Source organism: Oncorhynchus mykiss, chromosome 12, assembly GCF_013265735.2.
Source record: "Oncorhynchus mykiss isolate Arlee chromosome 12, USDA_OmykA_1.1, whole genome shotgun sequence".
NCBI classification, from domain to species: Eukaryota; Metazoa; Chordata; class Actinopteri; order Salmoniformes; family Salmonidae; genus Oncorhynchus; species Oncorhynchus mykiss.
The window spans coordinates 51,578,160-51,603,674 of record NC_048576.1 but is presented as its reverse complement, the minus strand read 5'-3'; the positions used below and the strand labels follow the sequence as shown (position 1 = coordinate 51,603,674).

General features: G+C 44.5%; 2 protein-coding genes across 5 annotated transcripts in view; one reads left to right on the top strand and one right to left on the bottom strand.

Annotated features, from left to right (window-relative positions):
* The window catches only part of LOC110537747 (SH3 and PX domain-containing protein 2B), an 84,723-nt gene extending 71,233 nt beyond the window's left edge, over positions 1-13,490 (top strand). For all 4 annotated transcript variants that reach the window (XM_036937766.1, XM_036937764.1, XM_036937765.1 and 1 more), the window contains 5 exons: positions 1,419-1,536; positions 1,719-1,933; positions 7,732-7,778; positions 7,936-8,061; positions 8,235-13,490. In XM_036937766.1, the coding sequence (XP_036793661.1) occupies positions 1,419-1,536; positions 1,719-1,933; positions 7,732-7,778; positions 7,936-8,061; positions 8,235-9,902 (2,174 nt within the window). In that variant the 3' untranslated portion in view covers positions 9,903-13,490. The remainder of the gene's footprint in view (positions 1-1,418; positions 1,537-1,718; positions 1,934-7,731; positions 7,779-7,935; positions 8,062-8,234) is intronic.
* Positions 13,491-15,783: 2,293 nt separating this feature from the next.
* The window catches only part of LOC110537746 (serine/threonine-protein kinase 10), a 40,162-nt gene continuing 30,430 nt past the window's right edge, over positions 15,784-25,515 (bottom strand). Inside the window, exons 9-19 of the mRNA XM_021624107.2 lie at positions 24,464-25,132; positions 22,086-22,216; positions 21,106-21,229; positions 19,959-20,138; positions 19,790-19,882; positions 19,538-19,667; positions 18,850-18,974; positions 18,481-18,669; positions 18,087-18,212; positions 17,691-17,804; positions 15,784-16,639 (exon numbers count right to left, since the gene is read on the bottom strand). Coding sequence (XP_021479782.2) covers positions 16,499-16,639; positions 17,691-17,804; positions 18,087-18,212; positions 18,481-18,669; positions 18,850-18,974; positions 19,538-19,667; positions 19,790-19,882; positions 19,959-20,138; positions 21,106-21,229; positions 22,086-22,216; positions 24,464-25,132 — 2,022 coding nt within the window. The 3' untranslated portion in view covers positions 15,784-16,498. The remainder of the gene's footprint in view (positions 16,640-17,690; positions 17,805-18,086; positions 18,213-18,480; positions 18,670-18,849; positions 18,975-19,537; positions 19,668-19,789; positions 19,883-19,958; positions 20,139-21,105; positions 21,230-22,085; positions 22,217-24,463; positions 25,133-25,515) is intronic.

Here is a 25,515-nt window from a genome sequence, read left to right as displayed (position 1 = left end):
ATGTGTCGAGACGATGCGTTAAATCCCCGACGAAGCTTTAGCGTTCTTATAAACTGATGTTACCCACTCTTCTGCCAAGGCACCTGCAGGTTCCTGGACATTTCTGGGGGGAATGGCCCTAGCCCTCACCCTTCGATCCAACAGGTCCCAGAAGTGCTCAATGGGATTGAGATCCGGGCTCTTCGCTGGCCATGGCAGAACACTGACATTCCTGTCTTGCAGGAAATCACACACAGAACGAACAGTATGGCTGGTGGCATTGTCATGCTGGAGGGTCATGTCAGGATGAGCCTGCAGGAAGGGTACCACACGAGGGAGGATGTCTTCCCTGTAAAGCACAGCGTTGAGATGGCCTGCAATGACAACAAGCTCAGTCCGATGATGCTGTGACACACCGCCCCAGACCAGAACAGACCCTCCACCTCCAAATCGATCCCGCTCCAGAGTACAGGCCTCTGTGTAACTCTCATTCCTTTGACGATAAATGCGAATCCGACCATCGCCCCTGGTGAGACAAATCCGCGACTCATCAGTGAAGAGCACTTTTTGCCAGTCCTGTCTGGTCCAGCGACGGTGGGTTTGTGCCCATAGGCGACGTTGTTGCCAGGTATGTCTGGTGAGGACCTGCCTTACAACAAGCCTACAAGACCTCAGTCCAGCCTCTCGGGCAGTTGTTGTTGCCATCCTGTACATGTCCCGTGGGTGTGATGTTTGGATGTACCAATCCTGTGCAGGTGTTGTTACGTGGTCTGCCCACTGCGAGGACGATCTGCTGTCCGTCCCGTCTCCCTGTAGCGCTGTCTTAGGCATCTCACAGTATGGACATTGCAATTTATTGCCCTGGCCACATCTGCAGTCCTCATGCCTCCTTGCAGCATGCCTAAGGCTTGTTCACGCAGATGAGCAGGGACCCTGGGCATCTTTCTTTTGCCGTTTTTCAGTCAGTAGAAAGGCCTCTTTAGTGTCCTAAGTTTTCAGAACTGTGACCTTAATTGCCTACCGTCTGTAAGCTGTTAGTGTCTTAACGACCATTCCACAGGTGCATGTTCATTAATTGTTTATGGTTCATTGAACAAGCATGGGAAACAGTGTTTTTTTTGTTGTTGCTGAGTTTAGATGTAATGGAAAGACGATGTATTCCATTGAGCCAATTTCAGCCATTACCTGGGTGTGTTTGACAGCTCGTTAAACGTTAAGTGACAGGTGAATTATTCACCCCTCAAACACAGGAAATAGATGGCTGAAATAGACCGATCCTCAGATAGGAGGGGCATGTGCGTTGCTACATAATGTGCTGTCCCTGCCAATTTGTTGACTCCCTTGTTGACTCCCATCTGCTTGATTGACATTATTTTAAAAGTTAGTATGCAAGATGAAAAAGACATCACCTAATGTCATGTGTTCTTTGCCATTTCCAGAGGAGAAGTACACAGTGATCTACCCATATGCAGCGCGAGACCAAGATGAGATCGACCTAGAAAGTGGCATGACGGTGGAGGTCATGCAGAAGAACCTTGAGGGCTGGTGGAAGATCAGGTAAAACACAATACCCCAGAAGTGTGTCTGTATACAGTGAATGCATGTTGGCTCTGTGTGCATGTGCATTTCATTGAGTGTGTGGATCAGAGTTGGTTGCTTGTTTCTACTAAATAAGGCCTTTGTTGTTGTTTCTCTCTCTATTGAAGCTGTGAACGTAACCTCTCTGCTGCCCTCTACAGGTACCAGGGACAGGAGGGCTGGGCCCCGGCGTCCTACTTGAAGAAGGCCGACATCCTGAGCCAGAAGCTGGTGGCAGGGGCAGCGGGCCACTCCAGCACTAACGACCTGGACGGATTCTCTAAGCAGCAGAGTCAACAGAACCAAGCCAAGGAGAGCCGAGGAGACAACAAGGATCAGAAAGACAAGGGCTTCTCCCCCTTTGCCAAGCAGCACAGTGAGTAGGAACTAGAAATGTAAACAACTAACTAGTTTAACAACAAACAGCTGTAACGCTCTACTTCATGCCTGCATGTAGGCGTTATTAAAATACATAAACCCTATAAGATATAATAAAGCATTATACATTATGCAGGCTTTATTATGCAGGCTTAAGTAGTGTTACCAAGACGCCCCATCTGTATGAGGGATGCTTCCTCAGTCTCCTTCCTGCGAGGCTCTCTAAATCAATGCCTGAGTAATGTAAAACATCCCCTTTTAATTCCTACAGTGTGTAAGTAATTGAGGAGCTGAATGCTTTCCACAACTACACCTCCATCAGTGAGGATGCATTACACATCGCGTTAGAGCCGAAGTCCCCAGTCTCCAGATTTAATTAGTCTGCATCAAACAGTGCTCTCTCCTTTCTCTCTCTCTCTCTTGCTCTCCTTTCTCGCTCTCTTTCTATGGTCTCTCTCACTCTACTCACTAATCTCTCTCTCTGCCAACTGTGCACCAACTGGCTGAACCAATGTTGTTTCAAAGTAAATTGTCAACGTATTGTGACGTGGAATCTACGTTGGATTTGCAAAAAAGTCCTCAACTGTTGTTTTGAGGGTAATTTTTTTTAGCACAGGATTATGTCCGTGTATAAAATGTTAAATGTTTTCCTTTGAAACAACGTCAGATTTTTTACACCATATCCACTACAATAATAAAACAATGGGCCGGGCGGCACCTCCTACTGGAGAGTTAATCTACAGCTATCCCTTTGGTCTCTCATCCAGGGTTTTAACTGTCACGCTGGTATGAAGAGTCGGGAGACAGGCGCAGGAATGCGTAATAAGGGTTTTTATTAAGCCCCAAATTACAGCGTGCCGTGTAAAGGTACGGGGACGAAGACTAAACAAACACGTAACAAAAACACAGGGTTGAAACCCAAACAAAAGAGCGAGGAGTACCTCGAATAAATAACACAAGCGCCCAATGATTATCACACGGGACGAGACCCATAATCATCTGTGCAATCCACAAGGGCACGAAAGCCCAAAACACACAGCACAGGTACTCACACGCACCAACGGACATAGTAACAATAATGGACACCCCAATGGAAACCAAATGTCATGACAATAATGACTTTAAAACAATCAGAGTTTAATGGCTATGATAGTAGAAAAGTGAGGATGGATCAACAACATTACTCCACAATACTAACCTAAATGACAGAGTGAAAAGAAAGAAGCCTGTGCAGAATAAAAATATTCCATGCTACATGTTATAGGTATGCTTGTCATCGGCAAGGACTAGGGAAAGACATGGCATAGAGCTAAGCACAGGCATAATCCTCACAGAAAACCTGGTTCAGTCTGCTTTCTAACAGACACTGGGAGACAAATTCAACTTTCAGCAGGACAAATCTCTGGCTGGGCCACTCAAGGACATTGAGACTTATCCCGAAGTCAGTCCTGCATTGTCTTGGCTGTGTGCTTAGGGTCATTGTTCTGTTGGAAGGTGAACCTTCACCCCAGTCTGAGGTCCTGAGAACTCTGGAGCAGGTTTTCATCAAAGGATCTCTCTGTACTTTGCACGATTCATTTTTCCCTCGATCCTGACTAGTCTCCCAGTCCCTGCCACTGAAAAACATCCCCACAGCATGATGCTGCCACCATCATGCTTCACCATAGGGAAGGTGCCAGGTTTCCTCCAGATGTGACGCTTGGCATTCAGGACAATGTGTTAAATCTTGGTTTCATCAGACCAGAGAATCTTGTTTCTCATGGTGTGACACTCCTTCAGGTGCCTTTTGGTGCACTCCAAGCGGGCTGTTGTGCCTTTTAATGTGGAGTGGCTTCTGTCTGGCCACTCTACCATAAAGGCCTGATTTGTGGAGTACTGCAGAGATGGTTGTCCTTCTGGAAGGTTCTCCCATCTCCACAGAGGAACTCTGGAGCTCTGTCAGAGTGACCATCGGTTTCTTGGTCACCTCCCTAACCAAGGCCTTTCTCCCCCGGGCGGCCAGTTCTAGGAAGTGTCTTGGTGGTTCCAAACTTCTTTCATTTAAGAATGATGGAGGCCACTGTGTTCTTGGGGACCTTCAATGCTGCAGACATTCTTTGTCACCCTTCCCCGAAACTGTGCCTCAACACAATCCTGTCTCGGAGGTCTACGGACAATTCCTTCAATCTCATGGCTTGGGTTTTTGCTCTGATATGCACTGTCAACTGTAGGACCTTATATAGACAGGTGTGTGCCTTTCCAAATCATGTCCAATAAAATTTAATTTACCACAGGTGGACTCCAATCAAGTTGTAGAAACATCTCAAGGATGATCAATGGAAACAGGATGCACCTGAGCTCAATTTCGAGTCTCATTGCAAAGGGGCTGAATACTTATGTAAATAAGGTATTTCAGTTTTTTATATATAAATATTTCTAAAAACCTGTTCGCTTTGTCATTATGGGGTTTGGTGTGTAGATAAAAAAAAAATCAATTTTCGAATAAGGCTGTAATGTAACAGGTGGAAAAAGGGAAGGGGTCTGAATACTTTCCGAATGCACTATATTTATACTGAACAAACATAGAAATCCACCATGTAAAATGTTGGTCCCATGTTTCATGAGCTGAAATAAAAGATCCCAGAAATGTTCCATACGCACAAAAAGCTTCTCTCTAAGAATGTTGTGCACAATTTGTTTTACATCCCTGTTGGTGAGCACTTTTTTGCCTAGATAATCCATCTACCTGACCAGTGTCGCATTTCAAGAAACTGATTAAATAGCATGACAATTACACAGGTGCTCCTTGTGCTAGGAACGATAAAAGGCCACTCTAAAATGTGCAGTTGTCAATTGGCATGCTGACTGCAGAAATGTCCACCAGAGCTGTTGCCAGACAATTGAATGTTGATTTCTCTACCATAAGCTGCATCCGTCATTTTACAGAATTTGGCACTACATCCGCCCGGCTTCACAACCGCAGTTTGCTGATGTCAACGTTATGAACAGAGTTCCCCATGGTTGCGGTGGGGTTATGGTATTGGCAGGCATAAGCTACAGACAACAAACACGGATTGCATTTTATTGATGGCAATTTGAATGCACAGAGATACTGTGACAAGATCCTGAGGCCCATTGTCGTGCCATTAATTCGCCGCCATCGCCTCATGTTTCAGCATGATAATGTACAGCCTCATGTCGCAAGGATCGGTACACAATTCCTGGAAGCTGAAAATGGCCTGCATACTCAGACGTGTCACCCTTTGAGCATGTTGTTTGGGATTCTTTAGATCAACGTGCTCCAGTTCCCGCCAATATCCAGCAACTTCGCACAGCCATTGAAGAGGAGTGGGACAACATTCCACAGACCACAATCAACAGCCTGATCAACTCTATGCAGAGGAGATGTGTCGCTCTGCATGAGGCAAAATTAAAGTTAATAATATATTGGATTCACTCCATTTTAACCAAAAGTTAAGGTTAACGAAAAGGACTAAATCAAAATCAAACTTTGCGTAAAGTGCATTTAAAGTTTGATTTGACTGGATTTAGTCCTATTCTTTAATTTAGATGTTTGGTTGAGATGGAGACGTGAATCCAACATATCAATGATTCATTTGTAGACAAACATCTCCTTCAATATCCAGTATCTTCTGGTTGGATAATTCATTCTGTGCCACGGACTTAGTCTGGCTTTAATGCCAGTTTGCCTACAAATGTAATAATTGATATGTTGGATTCACGTCTTCATCTTCAAAACTCTAAGTTACAAGAGTTGGACTAAATCAAATAAGGTTTGACTCTCTCTGAAAACGTAATGACAACTAAACAAAAAAAATCTAATTGTTTTTACCATTGAAATTTGGTTGTGCTTTACATCTCCTCCTTTAAACGTTGATAATTGGTTTTGTTGTCAACCTTACACAATTCAATATTACTTTAATACAGTTAATAATTTTAGGCTATTAACTGTATGTTAAATTCATGTGACAGTTTGTATTCAATGCTAAAATGAGTAATGCGCCCATGGCCACATTGAGGTTATTGTAATTCTAGATATCTTTATGTAAATCGTAGAAAGTATGCATGTTCAAGATAATGCAAGGGTCACAGGTCTGTGGAGATCTTCACAATTGCTGTAATAATCTGTGCAGGATCTCGAACCGCATTGATCACTTGCACTATGTACTTTTAATGTAATCTCAACTGCAATCCAGATCGTGTGGTTCTGCTATTAGATGAAGCACAGTGATAAGCACATTAAGTTGTTGTATAAATAATCAAAATATCTGACATTGTATTCCTATTTGAACTATGTTGTGCTTTTAAAATGGTTGAAAGAGCAGTGATAACTAGGGTTGGCACAATTACCGGTTATGGATGAAGACGGCCATGAATATAAAATAAGTCATAGGGAACGAACAGCTCACTGAATACAGGACAGCCAGGCATTCGTGCGTTTCTGCAATAACATGGACTTTTAACAATGTAATGAAACTTTGTTGCCCCTTGCTGAAACAAGCAAGGTGGTGTAGCAAACGATGAATAGAATGGGCTTGGAACCTCAAACCCTGGCAATTTGATTGGTAAACCCATGGGTATACTCACAATGACTGCCTGGTATTGTGATGGAATAAACTCCATGGTAGAATACTAAATGTAGCTCATGTATTTTTTTGTAATGTCAGTTGAGTTGAATCAACAAAATCACAGCACCTATTGATGCGTGCTCTGCGTGCTCTGCGCCCATGGGCAGAGACGAAGAGTCAAAGCAAGAAGTTTTACTCAGCCCAGAATATTAACCTTTATTTAACTAGGCAAGTCAGTTAAGAACACATTTCTATGACTTCACAACCCCAAAAAAAACTCTGGTATTGTTTTTCATTTTGAATTTGGTTGTGCTTTAAGATGGTTGAAAGCATAGTGAAAACACATTCAACAAACTTATGTCTGTCTTTATGAGTTTCTGAATAAAAGGTTGAAATGTCAGAGTAACACAACCAAACATTACCAAAATGTCCACATTGAAATGACGTGGTGTACGGAGGTCAATGAAAAGGTTTCGAATTTGGTTAACAAATCATTTAATTGCTATGTGACGCTTATATTGATCGAATGGTCGCACTGATATAAACTGACGCATTTCGGCAACTTTGAAAAAAACGACTTCATATCGCCGTTGTGCCTGTTGTCATAGTTTTTTTTTGTTTTCATCATTGGCTGATTTGCTCTACTTCAACATTTTAAAGTAGGGGGATAAAGCTGGGGATTTTTTTATTAACCTTTATTTAACTAGGCAAGTCAGTTAAGAACACATTTCTATGACTTCACAACCCCAAAAAAAACTCTGGTATTGTTTTTCATTTTGAATTTGGTTGTGCTTTAAGATGGTTGAAAGCATAGTGAAAACACATTCAACAAACTTATGTCTGTCTTTATGAGTTTCTGAATAAAAGGTTGAAATGTCAGAGTAACACAACCAAACATTACCAAAATGTCCACATTGAAATGACGTGGTGTGCCCAGTGGGTAATCTCGCTCTCTTTGGGTCTCTTCAATCTGTATGGCAGAAGTTCACCTTTACAGTGTGGTTGAAATTTAAAGGCAATGTTCCCACTTTTAGCGGAGACTGCATTCACGGTAAACACTGCTAATGTTGGCGCAATCATCACCTTTTAAATTTAGGAATATTTTCAGATTGAATAAAGCCCTTGGTTTCCCTCTGTCTGGAACTAATATCTCCTGATATGAGCAGTCGATGTCAATGCAGGCAGTGTTTTGAGACTGATGAGGTGTGCTGTGCCTTTTCCTCTACAGAACAAGGGGCTAGACAGAGACCACCTCCACGCAGGGATCTCACCATCGTAAGTACCCCGCTACAACCAGTTAACCGCACAATGAGACGCCAACAGCACTCATAAAGACATTTGACTAAATTAGTTTTGCATTGTTTTGTGTTGACCTGCCACAAGTCAAACCTGATACTGACTTACTCTTTCTTCACACCCTCCCTCCGTTTAGCCGAGGGGGCAGAACCTGCCCAAGCCACCCACCCCTCCCCAGGTGGAGGAGGAGTTCTATACCATCGCAGACTTCCAGACCACCATCCCCGACGGCATCAGCTTCCAGGCTGGGGTCAAAGTGGAGGTGAGACTCGTCACATCTCATCACACATTGGTAGATGGTTATTGCTTGAATGTGAACAGCCTACTAAATTCAACCTAGAGAACCGTTTTTGATTGAATGGAAGGGCATTAACTGCTTCCCCTGCTGTGTATTGATTCCTGATTCCTTGAATTCTCACTAGTTTCTGTTTTCAGGTGATAGAGAAGAACTCCAGTGGCTGGTGGTACATTCAGATTGAAGACAAAGAGGGCTGGGCCCCTATCACCTTCATCGACAAATACAAGAAGACCAGCTTGACCCCGCGCCCCAACTTCCTTGTACCTCTGCCCAACGACTTGGTCCAGCTGAAGCTGGAGGATGGCACTGCTGGCGGTGCAGGGCAAGAGGACAGCTGGTCCAAACCGCTGCCAGACGAACCCATGGCGGGGAGCGAGTCCGTAGCCCGGCCCAAGCTCAGGGACTGGAAGTCCAGTGCCAGTAAGGCGGCATCTGCTTTTTCCGCTCCCCTGCCCCCAGCCCCGTCTGCCCCAATGACTGAGGAGAAGCCAGCCCTGCCACCCCGCAGGGAGTCCATCAACAAGAGCACGGACATTGAGATTACTGTGGAGAAACCCAGGCCAGACCTATCCAAACCCTTGCCTTTGAAAACCCCTGCCCCGGGGGTCATCATGCCCCTGCTCACCCCCAAAGCTGCCCCCTTCAAGCCAGACAAGCCCCCCGAGCCCAAAAGAGAGGTCACGAACAAACCTCTGCATTTGAAGAATGAGATGGGACTGGAGTGTGGCCACAAGGTCTCCGCCAAGGAGGTGAAGAAGTTCAACCTGAAACCTGTGGCTAAGCAACCACCCAAGCCCATGCCTGATGCACCGGAGGAGAAACTAGAAGCCATTGGCCCTGCACTGTTCATGAAGCCTAAACCCATAGTCCGGCCCAAACCCGTCCCAGCTGCCAAGCCAGAACCGCCAACTGAGAACAAGCTGGATATCACCAACCTGAGGAGCAAGCTGAAGCCTTCAAAGCCAGCTGAACCAGGCTCTGGATCAGCAGAGACAAGCCAGCAAAACGGCGCTGCTCCAAACAACGGCCCTAGCAACGCTCTCCCCAAGATGCCGCCGCCCAACCTCCCCCCTAATAATGCTTTACCCAAGATGCCTCCTGGTAATGTACCCCCCAAGATGCCCCCTCCTAATAATGTTCTCCAAAACATGCCGCGTCCCAACAGCCCCCCTCTCAATGCACTCCCCAAGATGCCCCCGGCCCCCAATGCTCTCAATGGCAAGGCCAGCGACGAGCCCAAGTTCCCCCCCAAGCAGCAAAACGGCCACGGACAAGTGAGCCAGGATGTCCCCAAACCCGCCGTCCCCCCCCCCAAAGAACCTCCAGGGAGGCCAGCCGTCCTCCCTAGGCGACCCCCTCCACCCAAAAAGACCTCAGAGCCATCCAGCCCCACAGAAACCAAAGCTCCCCTGAAAGAGCTACCAGACACCAAGCCTGCTCCCCCCCAGCTCAGCAGACCACCTCCCCCTAAACCTAAGGCCTTCATGCTGCCCCCGCCTAAAGACAAGGACAAGGGGGAGCCCAAGGCAAAAGTGCCTGTGGCCCCGAAGCCCCTGGTTAAGATTGAGAAACCAGGCCCTCCGAGGGATAAGCTGCCTCCTCTGATCAAGGATCCCAGTAAAGAGGAGCTGTTCTTGGCCGTGGCGGACTTTGAGGGCGACGATCAGATGGGTGGCTTCAAGGAGGGCACCATGTTCGAGGTGATGGAGCGGAACAGCAGCGGCTGGTGGTTTTGTAAAAATCTAGGAGAAGGGCCAATGAAAGAGGGCTGGATCCCCTCCAATTACCTGACCAAGAAACCCTAGGTAACAGGTTCTATTGGCCTTTTTAATAAAAATATTACTAATTGTATTTAATTAGCTTTTTATTTATAGGTACCTTTTTGATTGAGATTTGTTACTTTGTTAAATTCCATTTGTTTAGCAAGAATGAACCAGCAATGTTTGTCTTTTTGCATATTGTTTAGTTCTTTTTTTGTACTTTTTATCCTCGTTACAAATTACTAAGCATAAAATCCGTAACAAGCAAATGTTCCTCATGTTGTTCACCTTTTGTGCCATATGTTACTCAACAAGCCTATAATGTAATTTTATGATACAGTAATGTTATCACAAGCTTTGTAATAGAACAGATGAATGTCTTTCCAAGCCTTCTATAATATTGTGCCTCAGTATAGTGCTTCAAGCTTAAATATATGCAATTTAGCTTGTCAGTTTCTCAGTTAGTATATCAAAAGATACTTAAGTCTAATGAGTGGAGTCATAACTGACAGTGCAATGCATTTGGAAAATAAATCAGACCATACACCAGAGGAACCAGGGTTCGTATTCAAAGCATCTGACTAGGAGTGCTGATTTAAGATCAGTTTTGCCTTTTAGATCATAATGAATAAGATTACATGGATGGGGGTACCTGATTCTAGATCAACACTCCTACTCTGAGAATCTTTGAATACTGGCTGAGATAATCACAAAACAAACAGCCAAAACCAGCCTAAGGCAGAAGGCCATGGATACTCAAGATTCCTCAAAGAACACCCCTCCTCCACTAAGGCTGCAATGGAGGTTACAATAGGAGTTCAAGAGGACATTTTGGCTTTCAAGTACTAAAATATTAACACTTCAAGCAACGTTTTTGACGAGTGCTAATACTAAACATTTATACAGATCTTTTCAGGTTTGTGAACGCGTTTATTTTTCTTTCGGGAACTGCATAATACTGATGCGGCTGATTTGTAACAGATGTGCACTTTTCAGATTATTCAGCCGTTCAGACAGTTCAGGTTTGCAATCTGGATTACCAAACTGGGGGAGTGACCCTGTCTTTCAACTCACTCTTGAACGTTGTAATAGAATGCACAAGGTGCAATTTTTAAATTAGGCAGCGCATCAGTTTTCCTCGTCTGTCATTGCATACCATAGAGGTATTTATAATTTCTCAGAAATGTCCAGTGAAAAGGCTTGGGAACCCCTGGCTTAATAGACCGATGGAGAGGAAGTATAGAATGTACAATTGAAAGCCACAGCCATGTTTTAAAACACTCAAATAAAAAGGTTGCTGCAAGACTTTGGGAGCTGCATTGTATACCAGGGTTGGAGTCCAACTCCTTTCAGGAAGCACTGAATTGAAATGAAAATGGACCCTTTCCCTGGTGTTCACAGTACAATAGGTGGAAAACACCCTATTGATTTCATAAACTGTAGGTCTACCATTATCAATACAGCCCCTAAATATGAGAATTGACCTGCGATTGATGCAATAATAATAATAATAATAATAAATATAAACAGCGTTACTGGATCACAAAAAAAAGGTGCTCAAATGTGTGATAACTATAAAAAAAACATTTACATTAGTGTTTGACTGGTTTCAAGCACAGACTTAGCAAAAGTTAGTTTTATCGTACTTCTAGAATGAAGTAATGTCAGCTGTCGTTTACTTTTCACCCTTTGCCAGGCCTGGTTTGCCGTAGTTGGAACTTAATCATGCATTGTTCCTACAGCCGAAGTAGTAACATGTGTTTCCCAAAACACCACGCAGAGAGAACATTCAGCAAGAGCGTCGTTGGAACGTGTCGACACTATTAGGTTCGAAAGAAAGATAGCGGATCCTAGAGAAGCGCTTTCTCCATTCAAATTTGACCTTTAAAATAATTGTCACAATACTGGACGACAGATCAGCTCCTTGAGAGATATCGCCTATGGCTGCAAAGATCGAGGTGGCCTATTATAATGGTTACCCGTTAATGCATTACATCACAGATTTGGCACATCATTGCATTAATGTTCCTACACATTACATATATAGAGGGAAATAGCAGACATTAGCCTACGATTAGATAAATAGAACATGATGTTGATTTAAATATGATCAAAATACATAAGCAAATGTAGTGTGTACTTCATTTATAGTCATCTTGGTTTTCATTTGAAGCATATTTTGTTACAATTGCAAAGACATTGCCCACTTTGTAGCCTATTTAAAGTTATTGGTGGTCACAGAGATGGATAAAAATCCATTGATTGTGTGTTTAACAGAGGTCTTCTGTGTATAAAGTGACGTGGAAGGACAAAAAAAGCATGTAACGATGCACTTGGCTTTAAGTGGTGTGAGGCAGTCGGTAAATAGGCCTAACAAGCCTTTAAGTGTGACTAGTAACAATGGCTACTACGAAGGATCTAACAAACTTAGCCTTAAGATACTTCTGGGAAACTGGGCCATGGTCATGGAGAAAGAGGGTTGGTCTCCTAGGAGACACACTGACAAGGCTGGGAGTGCCTGTAGCTCAGGTTAATTGGAGAATCTCAGAATATGGTTGATCTGATTCTGCTCCTAGTTGCTTGGATACTATGTTACTATAAGTAACTTGGAGTTTTCCGTCTTTGGCAGTGTGCATAGTACACAAGTAATGATATTCATGTCAGATTTGTAATGATCAACACTAGTGTCAACTCATTGAGTAAGACCTGAGTTAGTGGAATGTGAGTGAAACCTAGATTGGGTTAGGGTATGGGTTGGAAAGACATGCATTCAACAGTTTGGTTACTGAAGCATAAGGAAAGGCACACAGGGATGTCAACGCTACAATAAAACAGTATGGATTGTCTTCTTGCTATAAGTAATGCTTTACCCTAAACTGGTCAATTTAATTTGAAAATGTATCAAAAGAAAACTGCTCATTCTTTATTCTGAGATATGCAGCATAAACACCTTTCCCGCTGACATATTGCGCATATCCCATCTTAGTCCTGTAATGTATTTGTAATACTTGTGTATTTCCCCTCATGGTTCTCTTTCATATTAAGTCAATAAACTTTTTTTTTTTAAAGTTACATGGTATCTTGGTTTTCCTTGGAAAGGTTCCTTTATTTTGAGGAAACGTATGCAACCTAGATCAAGAGTTAACCACTGATAGCAGACACTGCATTGGGGCTGTCAAAATCGGTTGAGCAGCTGCTCTTCATTGTCATGAAGCCACACCCATCCCACTCGCTTTAGAAGTTCAGAACAAGAACGTGTAGGTATATAGAAATGACGCTCAAATTGAAAACCAGTCAACAAAATGAGGATTTCTATCAGCCTAATCAATGTTTAACTTACAGATCACATTCCAATGTTCGAACTTATAAACAAGGCTGCATGGGATTTCTCATTAATGCAACTCTGTGCAGTCAATGGCAATGTACGCTTTAGGTATAAAGCCGGGGGCCACATGGATTTGACAGTTTATGCGGGTGTCGGCCATTGTGGCTCTGCTAGAATTACTTACTTGAGGACAAGCGTAGACATTAGAACGTTTGCATTTATTATTAGACTCATGTACAACAATGGTTCCTTCTGCTGAACAGTCATTCACTCACACCCCTTACAAAATAAACTTTAAAAAAAAAAAGGGTAAACAGAGACAGAAAAAGACAGTCATTGCAAATGACAACAGAAAAGAGAAAAAACAAACAAATTAAAATACATCTTGAGAGAGTAGTTGTACCTGACAGTTGACCAAATTACTGTAGATTAACACAGCGCTGTCAAACCCATTCCATGGAGGGCCTAGCGCCTGCTGGCTTTTCCTTTGAATTAAGACTTATACAACCAGGTGTGGGGAGTTCCTTACTAATCAGTGACCTTCATTTATCAATCAAGTAGAAGGGAAGAGCGAATATCCGCAGCCACTTGGGCCTCCAGTGATCTAACAGGTCTAATTGGTCAAGAAAACAAGCCCCATTTTCAAAAGCAGCAGGATACATATTAACTGCAAAACAGCTCCGATGCACTACCTCATAACTTAATATACTCCTCAGTGCAAAGAAAGGCACATTTGGTGGAGGAAAAATTACATATTGCACTTTCGTTAGCAGACAGTACATGTATTATCAACAAACAATGGAAAATAAACCCAATACCCTTATTTAAATGTAAAACTTATCTCTTAAGATTCCTACAAAGACAGTATTCCACTTTGCCTTTTAGTTCCCATCCAGTGTGCTAGTATTGCCTTTACAGTAAAAATGCAGCACAGAAAAACATTTGAGACATGAACACAATCAACTCAAAAAAAAAATCAATTTTCTTCAACCCTCAAATTAAAAAACAAAAACAAATTGGACTACAAATTACTTTTCCCTGACTTCTCATGTATTCATTACGTGTTTAAGCTTATCTCAAATTGGAAAACTAGGGCTCTATTCTGATCGAAACAAGGGCAAATGATCTGAGCATTTTAATGCAATTTTAAGTTAATATATAATACAATATGCCATTTAGCAGATGTTTTTATCAAAAGCGACTTACAGTCCAAGTTAGTTAAACTGATTTCGCTGGGAATTCTATTAATTCACTGTGTTAACAGAAATAAAGTGAATTGTGCTGATCTTTGTAAAGTAATAAAGAAATGTCAAAAGAAAATTTGTCAACTTGATAAACTCAGCAAAAAAAGAAACGTCCTGTTTTCAGGACCCCGTCTTTCAGAGAATTCGTAAAAATCAAAATATATTCACTGTAAAGGGTGACTGTTTCCCATGCTTGTTCAAGGAACATGCACCTGTGGAACGGTCATTAAGACTATCAGCTTACAGACGGTAGGCAATTAAGGTCACAGTTCTGAAAACTTAGGACACTAAAGAGGCCTTTCTACTGACTCTGAAAAACACCAAAAGAAAGATGCGCAGGGTCCCTGATCATCTGTGTGAACAAGCCTTAGGCATGCTGCAATGAGGCATGAGGACTGCAGATGTGACCAGGGCAATAAATTGCAATGTCCGTACTGTGAGACGCCTAAGACAGCGCTACAGGGAGACAGGACAATCAGCTGTCCGTCCTCGCAGTGGCAGACCACGTGTAACACCTGCACAGGATCGGTACATCCGAACATCACACCTGCAGGACAGGTACAGGATGGCAACAACAACTGCCCGAGTTACACCAGGAACACACAATCCTGCCATCAGTGCTCAGACTGTCCGCAATAGGCTGAGAGAGGCTGGGCTGAGGGCTTGTAGGCCTGTTGTAAGGCAGGTCCTCACCAGACATCACTGGCAACAACGTCGCCTATGGGCACAAACCCACCGTCGCTGGACCAGACAGGACTGGCAAAAAGTGCTCTTCACAGACGAGTCGTGGTTTTGTCTCACCAGTGTCGGTGGTCGGATTCACATTTATTGTCGAAGGAATGAGAGTTACATAGAGGCCTGTACTCTGGAGCAGGATCAATTTGAAGGTGGAGGGTCCGTCATGGTCTGGGGCGGTGTGTCACAGTATCATCGGACTGAGCTTGTCGTCATTGCAGGCAATCTTAACTCTGTGCGTTACAGGGAAGACAACCTCCTCCTTCATGTGGTACCCTTCCTGCAGACTCATCCTGACATGACAATGCCACTAGCCATTCTACTCATTCTGTGTGTGATTTCCTGCAAGACTAGAATGTCAGTGTTCTGCCATGGCCTGTGAAGAGCCCGGATCTCACTCCCAATGTCCACGTCTGGGACCTGTTGTATCAGAGGGTGAGGGCTAGGGCCTTTCCCCCCCAGAAATGTCTGGGAAATGGCAGGTGCCTTCGTGAAAGAGTGGGGTAACATCTCACAGCAAGAACTGGCAAATCTGGTACAGTCCATGAGATGCACTGCAGTACTTAATGCAGCTGGTGGCCACACCAGTTACTGTCTTGTTTTATTTTGACACACACACACCCCCCCCCCCCATTCAATTTATGTTAGTCACCTGTCTGTGGAACTTGTTCAGTTTATGTCTCAGTTGTTTAAGCTTATGTTCATACAAATATTTACATGTGACGTTTTCTGAAAATAAAGGCAGTTGACGTTTCTTCTTTTGCTGACTTTATGTGCGCCATACTTGGGTGTGTTCATTAAGCGAGAAACTCTTTGGAAGGAGACTGATATTGCAGTGAAACAAAAGTGTGTTTTCATTGGCTCCCACCAACACAGCATTGTCTGAAGTACATTTTGTTCTTGTGTTCCACATTGCACCTAAACTACTGCTTCTCAACTGACCCTCTTTGGGATATGGGATGCATCTCCCCACCACACCCTTAACTATTAGGTTAGTCTCATGCTTATTGGGTAGACAAACCAATGGGGATCTGAGTCAATTTGGTGCTGGAGGCAATATTAATAAGAATGAAAAAGGAAACACTGCATGGATGAAGAACACCCTAACTATCAAGCAGCCTGATGCACATGTGGAGTTAAAGACAATCCTCAAAGAAAATATGACCAATCTTTGCCATCTTGGGTTAATAAAATGATAAAATCTTATAAACAGGACTTAAAACATAACTATTCCTTAAAAATGAAATAAAAGTTCAGGAGGAATGAGGAAGCTGACAGTGGTCCTTCTGGGCATGGTGTGGGATAAGGGTGTTTGGGGGGGGGGGTGAGATGCCAGTCTACGTGGTAGAGGATTCAGAGTAAGGGAGGAACTTGGTGAGTTTGTTTGGGGAGCTGGGGCTCAGGCACTCAGAGTTCTCACTCATCTTAAAGAACACCTCCTGTTCCCTCTTCCTCTGGGTCAGCTCCTCTTCCAGAGCCTGGGAGAGAGGGGGGAGGGGGAGAGAGAAGAAAGCGAGAACAAGGGAGAGATAGGAGGGCGAGAGAACGAGAGATGGGTAGAGAAAGACACTTTAAAAAACGATCGCCAGCCATTTCAAACTTTCTGCTGAAAAACAATATACCAAGACTAAATAGAGTTCATACACAAACTTAAAAGGGGCAAGCTGCAGTTGAAACAATAACATATACTCCCACCTCTGTTTTGGTAAAATGCTGGGGGATGGGCCTGGAGAAATAACCACCCAAATACACAGACCGAGCTATGGATGCCAGGACTGACCATCCAAGATACCCAAATTATAGTTAAGTATTTGAGGCTAGACAGCATGTTTACATTTAAAATGTTTACAAACGAAGTAAAAACAAGCTTATAATATGGGATTTTATTTTTGAAACTGTGCGATTTGTTTTGATTCGCGAATGAATCCATGTGATTCGGTTTGTCACAACGCACTAATATTGTTTAGCATAAAACTCATTCATTTTCCATTCTAAATTCAAATCTGCTGCTGGTGGAGTTTATAAACTGGGGCTCTCTGAGCAGGATCTGCCTGAGCTGACTTTTGTGTAAATTATGTATGTACTATGTAGGCACGTGTGACTAGGCATCTACCACCCCACTATCAGATTAGGGGGCAATGTAGCATGTTTTTCGTCCCCCCCACTTTGGTTCTGATATCACCATCATCCACTTGTCATTTTTGCAGATTAAGTGTTAGAGCTAATAATGCATCAATATTTATCATTTACAAACTAGCTATGACATCGCCAATGAATATATAGCACAACTTTGGAACATTTTTGCAAATGTTAAGGGGAAGGCCATTCAAGGAGTTGTGCCTTGGCATACCTGGCCCACTTATTGAGCTATACCATTTGTTAAGTAAATCAAGTGACAAATAAAGGTGAAAAGAATACTGGAGTAGGACTTTAAATCTTGTCTAATGGCAACAACAGTAATGGACATCAACGTAAAGTGCAAATGACACCCAATGTTAACTTTTCAATGTCAACAGTATGACCGCATACCTTCTTCCTAGGCTTGAGCTGCTCCCTCCACTCCTTGAGATGGTGGTTGTGCTGCTCATCCAGAGACTTGAGCCTCTGAGTCTCGTTCTCAATGAGTAGGTGGCACTTCTCATTCTGCTCTCACACCACAATACAGTCAGTCATTACATAACACTTTTCATGGAGCACCTGTGGAACTTATTTCCCTACTTTACAAACCTACTGAATTTGTGGATCTTCCCATTATTGTACATTATGCCACATACATGCAGGCAATCTAATGCAGATAGGTTCTCATGGCTTTCAGGCTGGCGGGTATGCTCAGGACAAAAATGATGCGTAAGGGTTTGACACCCAGGGTCAATTAACATAAAGATATAGATGGACATTATTCAGAGAGTTGTGTACTGTGGTCACCTGTAGCTGCTGGAGCTCCCTGACGTTGCCCTCACACTGGCCCACCATGTCCCTCATCTGGTGCTCATGCTTCTGCTGCTGGTGCAGCCGCTCAGCCTTCTGACGCTTGTCCTCCTGCTGGGCAAACTGGGGAGGAACACACACACACACGAGAGGGAGAGAGATGGGGATTCGTTTACACCACTTAGGCCTGATACAGTTCTGTGACACGAGTATGATATTACTATTTTCTAGCTAACACTTGCACGTGTTTTCTGACCGCTTGAAGAGACGTCAGCGCTCATCTATTTGCCCTTCTCTACCCTCCATCCCACGTAGCTACACTACTACAAGTTTGATTTATTCCGCCCCCCCCACCCCACCACCACCAGGCCGTTCTGTAGTTGTCTGGTACCTGTTTGATCTTCTCGCGGTCCTCCGACGTGCTGCCCGTGGAGTTGATGCGGAGGCTCTTCTTGAACATGACCATGCGGGTCTTGCCCTCGCTGCGCTGGATCTTGGGCAGGCGACCCTTCTCCTGCTGCTGCCGGGCCTTCAGCAGCTCAATCATCCTCTGGTTGTAGCACTGCATCTGCTCTTGTTCCTAGGGAGACAGTCATGTGTGAGGATGCGCACACACACACACACACAGATAAGTGCCCACACACACACACACTACGCAAAGGTAAGGGGTTGTTTGAGGATATTAGCTGGGCATGACAAGGTTTAACCCCGATAACTGCAGGAGGTTCCTTTCCCAGCCACACGGATAGGGTTGCTATACCTTCTCATGCTTCTTGAGCAGCTGGTGCCGTTGGAGGAAGTACTGGTCTTTTAGCTGCTGTTTCAGTAACTGGTGCTTCTCGTGAAGGTTCTTCTCATCTAGGTCCCAGATAGTAGCTTCCCTGTCTGAGAAACAAAAAGTGGAGACAGCCAGTGAATGAAAATAGTTTGGAAAGCAGTTGGAAGAAGAGAAAGATTCTCACAAGTCAGAGATAAAAATATATCTGAGGTGAAAGATAAAACACTAAGTAAGCATTTGTTAAAAGTTGAGGGCTTAAAACAGAGATCAAAGGTGTACTTTACAGGGACAGTTTGAGATTTAGGCAATGAAGCCCTTTTTTTCTACTTACCCAGAGTCAGATGAACTCATGGATAAAAATGTTGTGTCCTCAGTGTGCAGTTGGAAGGAAGTTAAAGGTTGTTTCTGGAGACATTGATAGCTGCCTCATGTAGACTTCCAGTCATTGCGCTAATGGAAGTTAGCAATGGCTCCAGATACTGCCTTCAATGTGCAACCTTCAAACTGCACAGAGTTCATCTCTCTGGGTAAGTGGAAACTGCCAAAATCTCAAACCATCCCTTTAACAGATCTCAGGGAGTTACTAGACCCCTTCCCAGAGGAGCAGCTACTTTCATTCTAACAACAGTGTTGATGGCACCCAGCCATCCAGTGTGACTGATGCTTGTACCTCTGACAAGGTTCTGCTTCTTGTTGAGACACTGCCTCTCTGTCTCGGAGATCTCCCTCTTGTTCTCCGAAATTATCCTCTTCAGCGTTGTGTCCAGGTGGTTCTTCTGGGCCGACAGGAAGTTCTGCTCCTAAACCACAGGAAACAGTCAGTGATGCGACTTTAATATGTGATTATAGCTAGCTACCGTTAGCATGTTAAGTGGATTTAGAGGCCAGTGGTGGAGCGATAAAGAACGCCGCTTGTGTTTACCTCCGTTTGTTTCATCTGTGTAAAGGTGTTCATGCTCTGTTTCATGCTGTCTTTCCGTGACTTTCTGGGGAGCTTCTCAATCTCGTTCTTCACCTGGAAAGATGATTGTAAGACGTATGGACTTAATAAACACTCCTTTCATTGTTATGCTCACCGTCCACTCCCTCACCTCTTTTTTGTTGCGCTTCATCTGATCCTGGAACTTGTTGTAGTCGCGGTCCTGTTCGGAGCGGATGCGTTTGGTCTCGTCCCTGAGCTTAATGGCGTGGTCCGTCTCCATCTTCTCGATGGTCTGCTTCTGGTGCTTCTCCAGGCTCTCCAGCTCCGTGTCGTAGAACTTCTTCTTCGCCTGGGAGGAGCAGAAAGAAGGAATTAAACCTGTTCACCATATTTATATCATAAGTAGCCATGATCCTGGAGGGGACAAAGCTGGGAAGGTTTGGAAAATGTCAAAAAGGATAGAGACAGGAGGCTGGTGGAAGGAGCTATAGGAGGACGGGCTCATTGTAATGGCTGGAATGGAGTCCAAACGTGGTTTTCATATATTTTATGTGTTTGACTCCGTTCCATTTATTCCATGCCAATGAGCCCGTCCTCCCACCAGCCTCCTCTGCAGAGGATATCCTCTATTTGTTCATAGACCGATGTAACGCGTGTTTCTTTTGGCGAGGGGAGGGTTGTGGAAAAGGGATTCCCTTAACCAGTCAGCTATCTAAAGGGATGTTGATATGACACGAGTGTGGGTGTTAGAGTTAATTCAGGGGTTCTGTCCTGCCATAAACAGCAGAAGAGAGATATTATGGTGTTGGTGTGGATTGGAGAAATTCTGGTATTTTACACATTAGTGGGCGTAGATACAAAAAACAAAAAAAAACAAGAGACCATTGGTATGTCAATTGGTATGCCTCTCAGTACACACCAGCCCCAACAATTACGAACACCACCCGATATTAGGACAGATTTTTCTACATAACCCGACCCACCAGCATAGAATTGTTCCCGAGAGCCGATCCGTGAGTCTCTAAATATAGCCAATTCAACCATTCTCGTATGTTTAAAATCTCAGCTCCTTTTCAGTTGTCCCAACTTTTCGCTCTACAAAAAAGGGCCCCATTGTCAGCAAGACGCATCAGTTAAATTCAGGCTACAAGAGTTTAGGCCAGGGTTTCCCCAAACTTTGTTTTTGTCCACGACCCCATTTTCATATCTGAACATTCTTGCGACCCCAACCATGGGAGAAAAAAAATATATGTTATTAAACAGCCGTGGGTATCCAAGACTATAGTGTCAGTGGGTGTGGGTGTGTCTAGACCTACGTTCATCTCCTGGTCGAAGCGTCGCTGCATCTGCTCCTTCTGAGCGTCCAGCTTTGTGTTCAGTAACGCTTGGGCACGGTGCTCCTCCTTCTGCAGCAGCCGCAGATCCCGGAGCTCCTGACGCCTGCACACACACACAGTTCAAATACTCTTACGGTCTTGACCTTGACAGACTTTTTGACAATCTGAGGGAGATGACATTGCCTTGGAGTAAAAACAGTTGGAGGCAAATAATTCCACATCAAAAGATCTAATAAATATCCAAAACAATGTACACTGAATCAATTCTAAGCACCATGAGACAAATTGGCCTCTCGTATCAGAAGACAGACTGGGTAATATAATCTCGAAATGGAGAGAGAGGAGAGTAGAGTTCATGAGAAAGCCTTGCTCCCTCCGTCACAATGAGAACATAGAGCTTAGAGGAATCTGACTACCAGGTAGTAAGTGTGCAAGTCATCACCAGTCTCTGACACTGCCTGAACCAACAGTGTGGTGTCAAATGATCACCACTAGATGGCAATGACGGCACACTTGGCTCCGGATCTTTAACTCATGACGTTTCAGAAACCTCTACCAAGTTTCAATTATTTGTTGTCAAATTGGGGCAGTTTAGGGACTCGCACATGTTCATGCAAAATAGTGAAATATTTGGCCCATATCAAAACCAGTGACTGGTATACATTGTTTACTGGTGTACTGAATATCTTATCACTGTTAGGAACTTATCACAACCCTTCCTTTTCACTCACAAAAATAGTATGTTCCATGCTATGTTGTTCACACTTGACTCACATGATCTCAAAGGGCAAAGACCAGACCAGGATGGACAAAATAGGACATCTGAACACCACCCCAAGCACTCAACAACTCTCAGTATACCAAAGATCCTGTTTTATACAGAGAGGAGTAGACGGGGCCCCTTTTCCTGACCTTGATTCAGGGAGAAAAAGGGTTTTCAAGGAAGCAGTGTGACTTGCCTGAGAAACCTCATCTCTTCATCTTTCTTCTCATCATCGCCGATGATCTTGGATGTGGTCACGCTGACCTCCAAGCCGTCAATGACAAACTTCCTGGTGCGCTTCAACGTCTTACTGGAGAAACGAGAGTCCTGGAGGAGACAGGGAGTTATTAGGGGGCACAGTGTGTGTTTAGTGTCACAATACAGTACCACGATTGAGTGACTGCAGTAGTGTTATTTTTACCATTAGGACAGTAAAGAAAAAAAAAAAAAAAAGTAATTTTTTTGTTTTATATATATATATATATATAAAAACAACAAGTCAGGGCGTTCAGTCTCCTTGGCATGATACATGACGACAACACACTAGTGTGTCTTTAAAGGAGGTGGTGGTGTATGGAGAGCACTGTACATAGTCTGCCTGCCACTTGACAGGAAAGAGCAGTAGTGGAAAGGCATGGACACACCGTTGACGTTTACCGGCTGAGAGCACTTAGCAATTCTAAAAACAGGGTGCCGGCAGTAAACCAACTCTACAGCGGGTGGTCCCTAAAACACGCTACGCCGAACGAACTGCAGATCAACATTTGGTGCGTGTGTGTGTGTGTGTGTGTGTGTGTATGGTCCCTAAGACAGGGTGATCCTGCTGGGCCGGTCCTCTTTAATTACCCTGCTCTGTCGTACAGGGAGGGAGTGCCAAGCAGGAAGTTGGATTCTCTATGACAACAGAGCTCTCATCCCCCAGTACAGAAACTGAGACTCAACACTGTTTCTTACTAGGCCACTGGTCCAGAACCACACCAGTCTCTGCCCAGGAAAAGTAGCACAACCCTGGGTGACATGGCTACTTTAAGGGCTTTTTCGTGGAAATAATGATCATCCTATTGATGAAAAATGAAAACGGAAGGGGCCAGCAGAACAAACACCGTTCCCTGTACGTCTCTCACCAGAGAAGGTACTGTAAGTAAACATGTCCTGTTGTAGCCATTCTTCTAAACCTTTGACAGAGACACTGTGTGCAAGGGTGTGTGTGTGTGTGTGGGTGTGTGCGTGCGTGCGAGCGTGATGACATCGGTGCATAATGTATGTGACCAAGTTGAGCACACATCCAGCGTGCTCCGAGGGCACAGGTGTATGTACTGCAGCAACAGCTCAGATGGGGCCTAGCCTCCCTCCCTTGATCCGTGTTCTCTCATACAGATCCATTCATAAACCCCTGGTTTTCCTGACATGCCCATCTCTCATAGGCTCACACTGTTACTGGGTCAAACATAGATGTCCCATTCATCTAGCCCGGCGGAAAATGAACTGCTGAATAATCGGTTCTGGAAAAATACATATCACAAATGGAACACAAGTCCAATGAATAGATGTCCAGTGATGGCCAGTCCATAAACAACCAGAAGCACCCCAAGCAACAATGGCTGTATAGAAATGACATCCACAATACTGAATAGAGCTCAAAACAAAGAGCCATTGGTCATAATGGATGGGAAATGGAATTGCATTAGTGCAAACAGACTCGTTATTAAAGGATGGGGTGTGTCCATTTTACAGAGAACATCAGTCTGATTCCATCCCAGAGCCTCTTCTGCTAGAAATGAAGCTTTTGCCACAACACTTTGAACGTAGCAGCTTATTTCAGTGGAGTTTGACTCATTGACAAGTGCATGTATGAATGCAGGTTCAGGGTAGTTTAAGACGAGCTGTTCTTTGTTGTGAGATCACACCCTAGGACAGGGTTCCCCGACTGACGGCCCGCGGGTGGTTTTATTTGGCCCCCAAAGTTCTCTGAGCAAAAGAAAATAAAATGATTTATTGGACATAAGAAATCAGCTCCAAGTGATTTTATTTCAAGAAATGTATCCATAAGCATAATGGAGACGTGATCGTATTCAAATGTAAGCAAGGTTTGAAATGATTATGTTTTAGTCAAACATTATACACTATATATAAACTCGGAAAAATACAAATAACTTCACAGATCGTCATTGTAAAAGGGTTTAAACACTGCTTCCCATGCTTGTTCAATGGACCATCAACAAATAATGAACATGCACCTGCCCGGACGACACTGGGCTAATTGTGCACCGCCTCATAGGTCTCCCAGTCGTGGCCGGCTGCGACACAGCCTGGGATCGAACCCTGGTCTGTAGTGACGCAGTGGCTTAGACAGCTGCGCCACTCAGGAGGCCTCACAGCTAGCCATTGTTATGTAAAATGTTGCCCAAAATATCCCAGTGGTCTTGCCTTGGCCCCAAGCCAGAGCAGGTCTGCCGAGACCATGGCCCAGAAAGTCACTGGAGCCAGGCCGTGGAAATACAAAAGTCTGAGGTTTTTTGGTAAAACACTAGGATAAATCATTGGAAATGTGACATTAAACATGGTGTTACTCACCACCCTGGGGCAGAGGGATCCATCGTCCTTGTTGACTGACATGTCTCCTGACAGGTTGAGGCTGATGTCCATGCTCTCAGAAGCAGACACGCTGCCCGCGTCAGAATACCTCTTGGAGATCATGCCATTGGCATTGTGGTGGGCCATCGGGTTGTCCATGTTAGCCCCTATGGGGACCCTCTCCCTTTTCGAAGGCCCTCTCTTCGTGCTGCCATTCAGCCCGATCAAAGGTGTGGGGTCTGGGGTAGGGGGCCCTTTTTCCCCAATCACGGGAACCACCCCACTGGCCATGCTGGCGCTTCCTCCCTTCACCACCAACTGGCTTTGGGGTATTTTTGGTACCATCTCGGGCTGTGCCAACAGGGCCGGGTTCTCTGTCAGAGGGGTGTCCACAGGCTTGCCCTCATCCGAGGTGCTCTTCCCATCCTCGATGCCAGAGTCGGAGCTGGAGAAGACCTTGCCAGAGGCCTCACTCTCGGGCTTGTCAGAGTCCACAATGCTGATGCCCTCATCAGGGAGCTGTCGGTCAATCGGCTGGCCATCCCTCGTGCGGGAAGGTCTCACGGGGGGATTGGCCTCGGCCCCCACGGGGGTTTTGGTGAGTGTGTCTGGGGCACTGTCCCCTTGTAGACTGGTCTGACTGGTTTGAGACGGGTCCTTGCCTGGAGGCTGGGGAGAGGAGAGGAACATGGTTATGTGTGGCAGTGACAAAGCATTTCAACATGGGTGCCTTTTTCGCACCTTTTCCCCAGAAGCACCATCGGCGCCTATGTTGAAAGTAATCCCACTAATACGAGCCAAATGAAATGGACTTCGCCTTAATGCTCGATGGTCTGATTCTCTTGGCTTTCATATTGCAGTGTTGACCTTTAGTGGTACTGTCTGTAGCAACGCAGATGTTCCTTTCTAAACTCCTACCTATACAACTTACCTCTTCTGCGCACCGGAGATAAAGTATGTCATCAGTGATAACACACTAATAACAACAACAGGTGCAGATCCTGTTAACGTCCCGTGGCTCTCACATGCAGAGAGCCGTCTCGGAGCGTTAA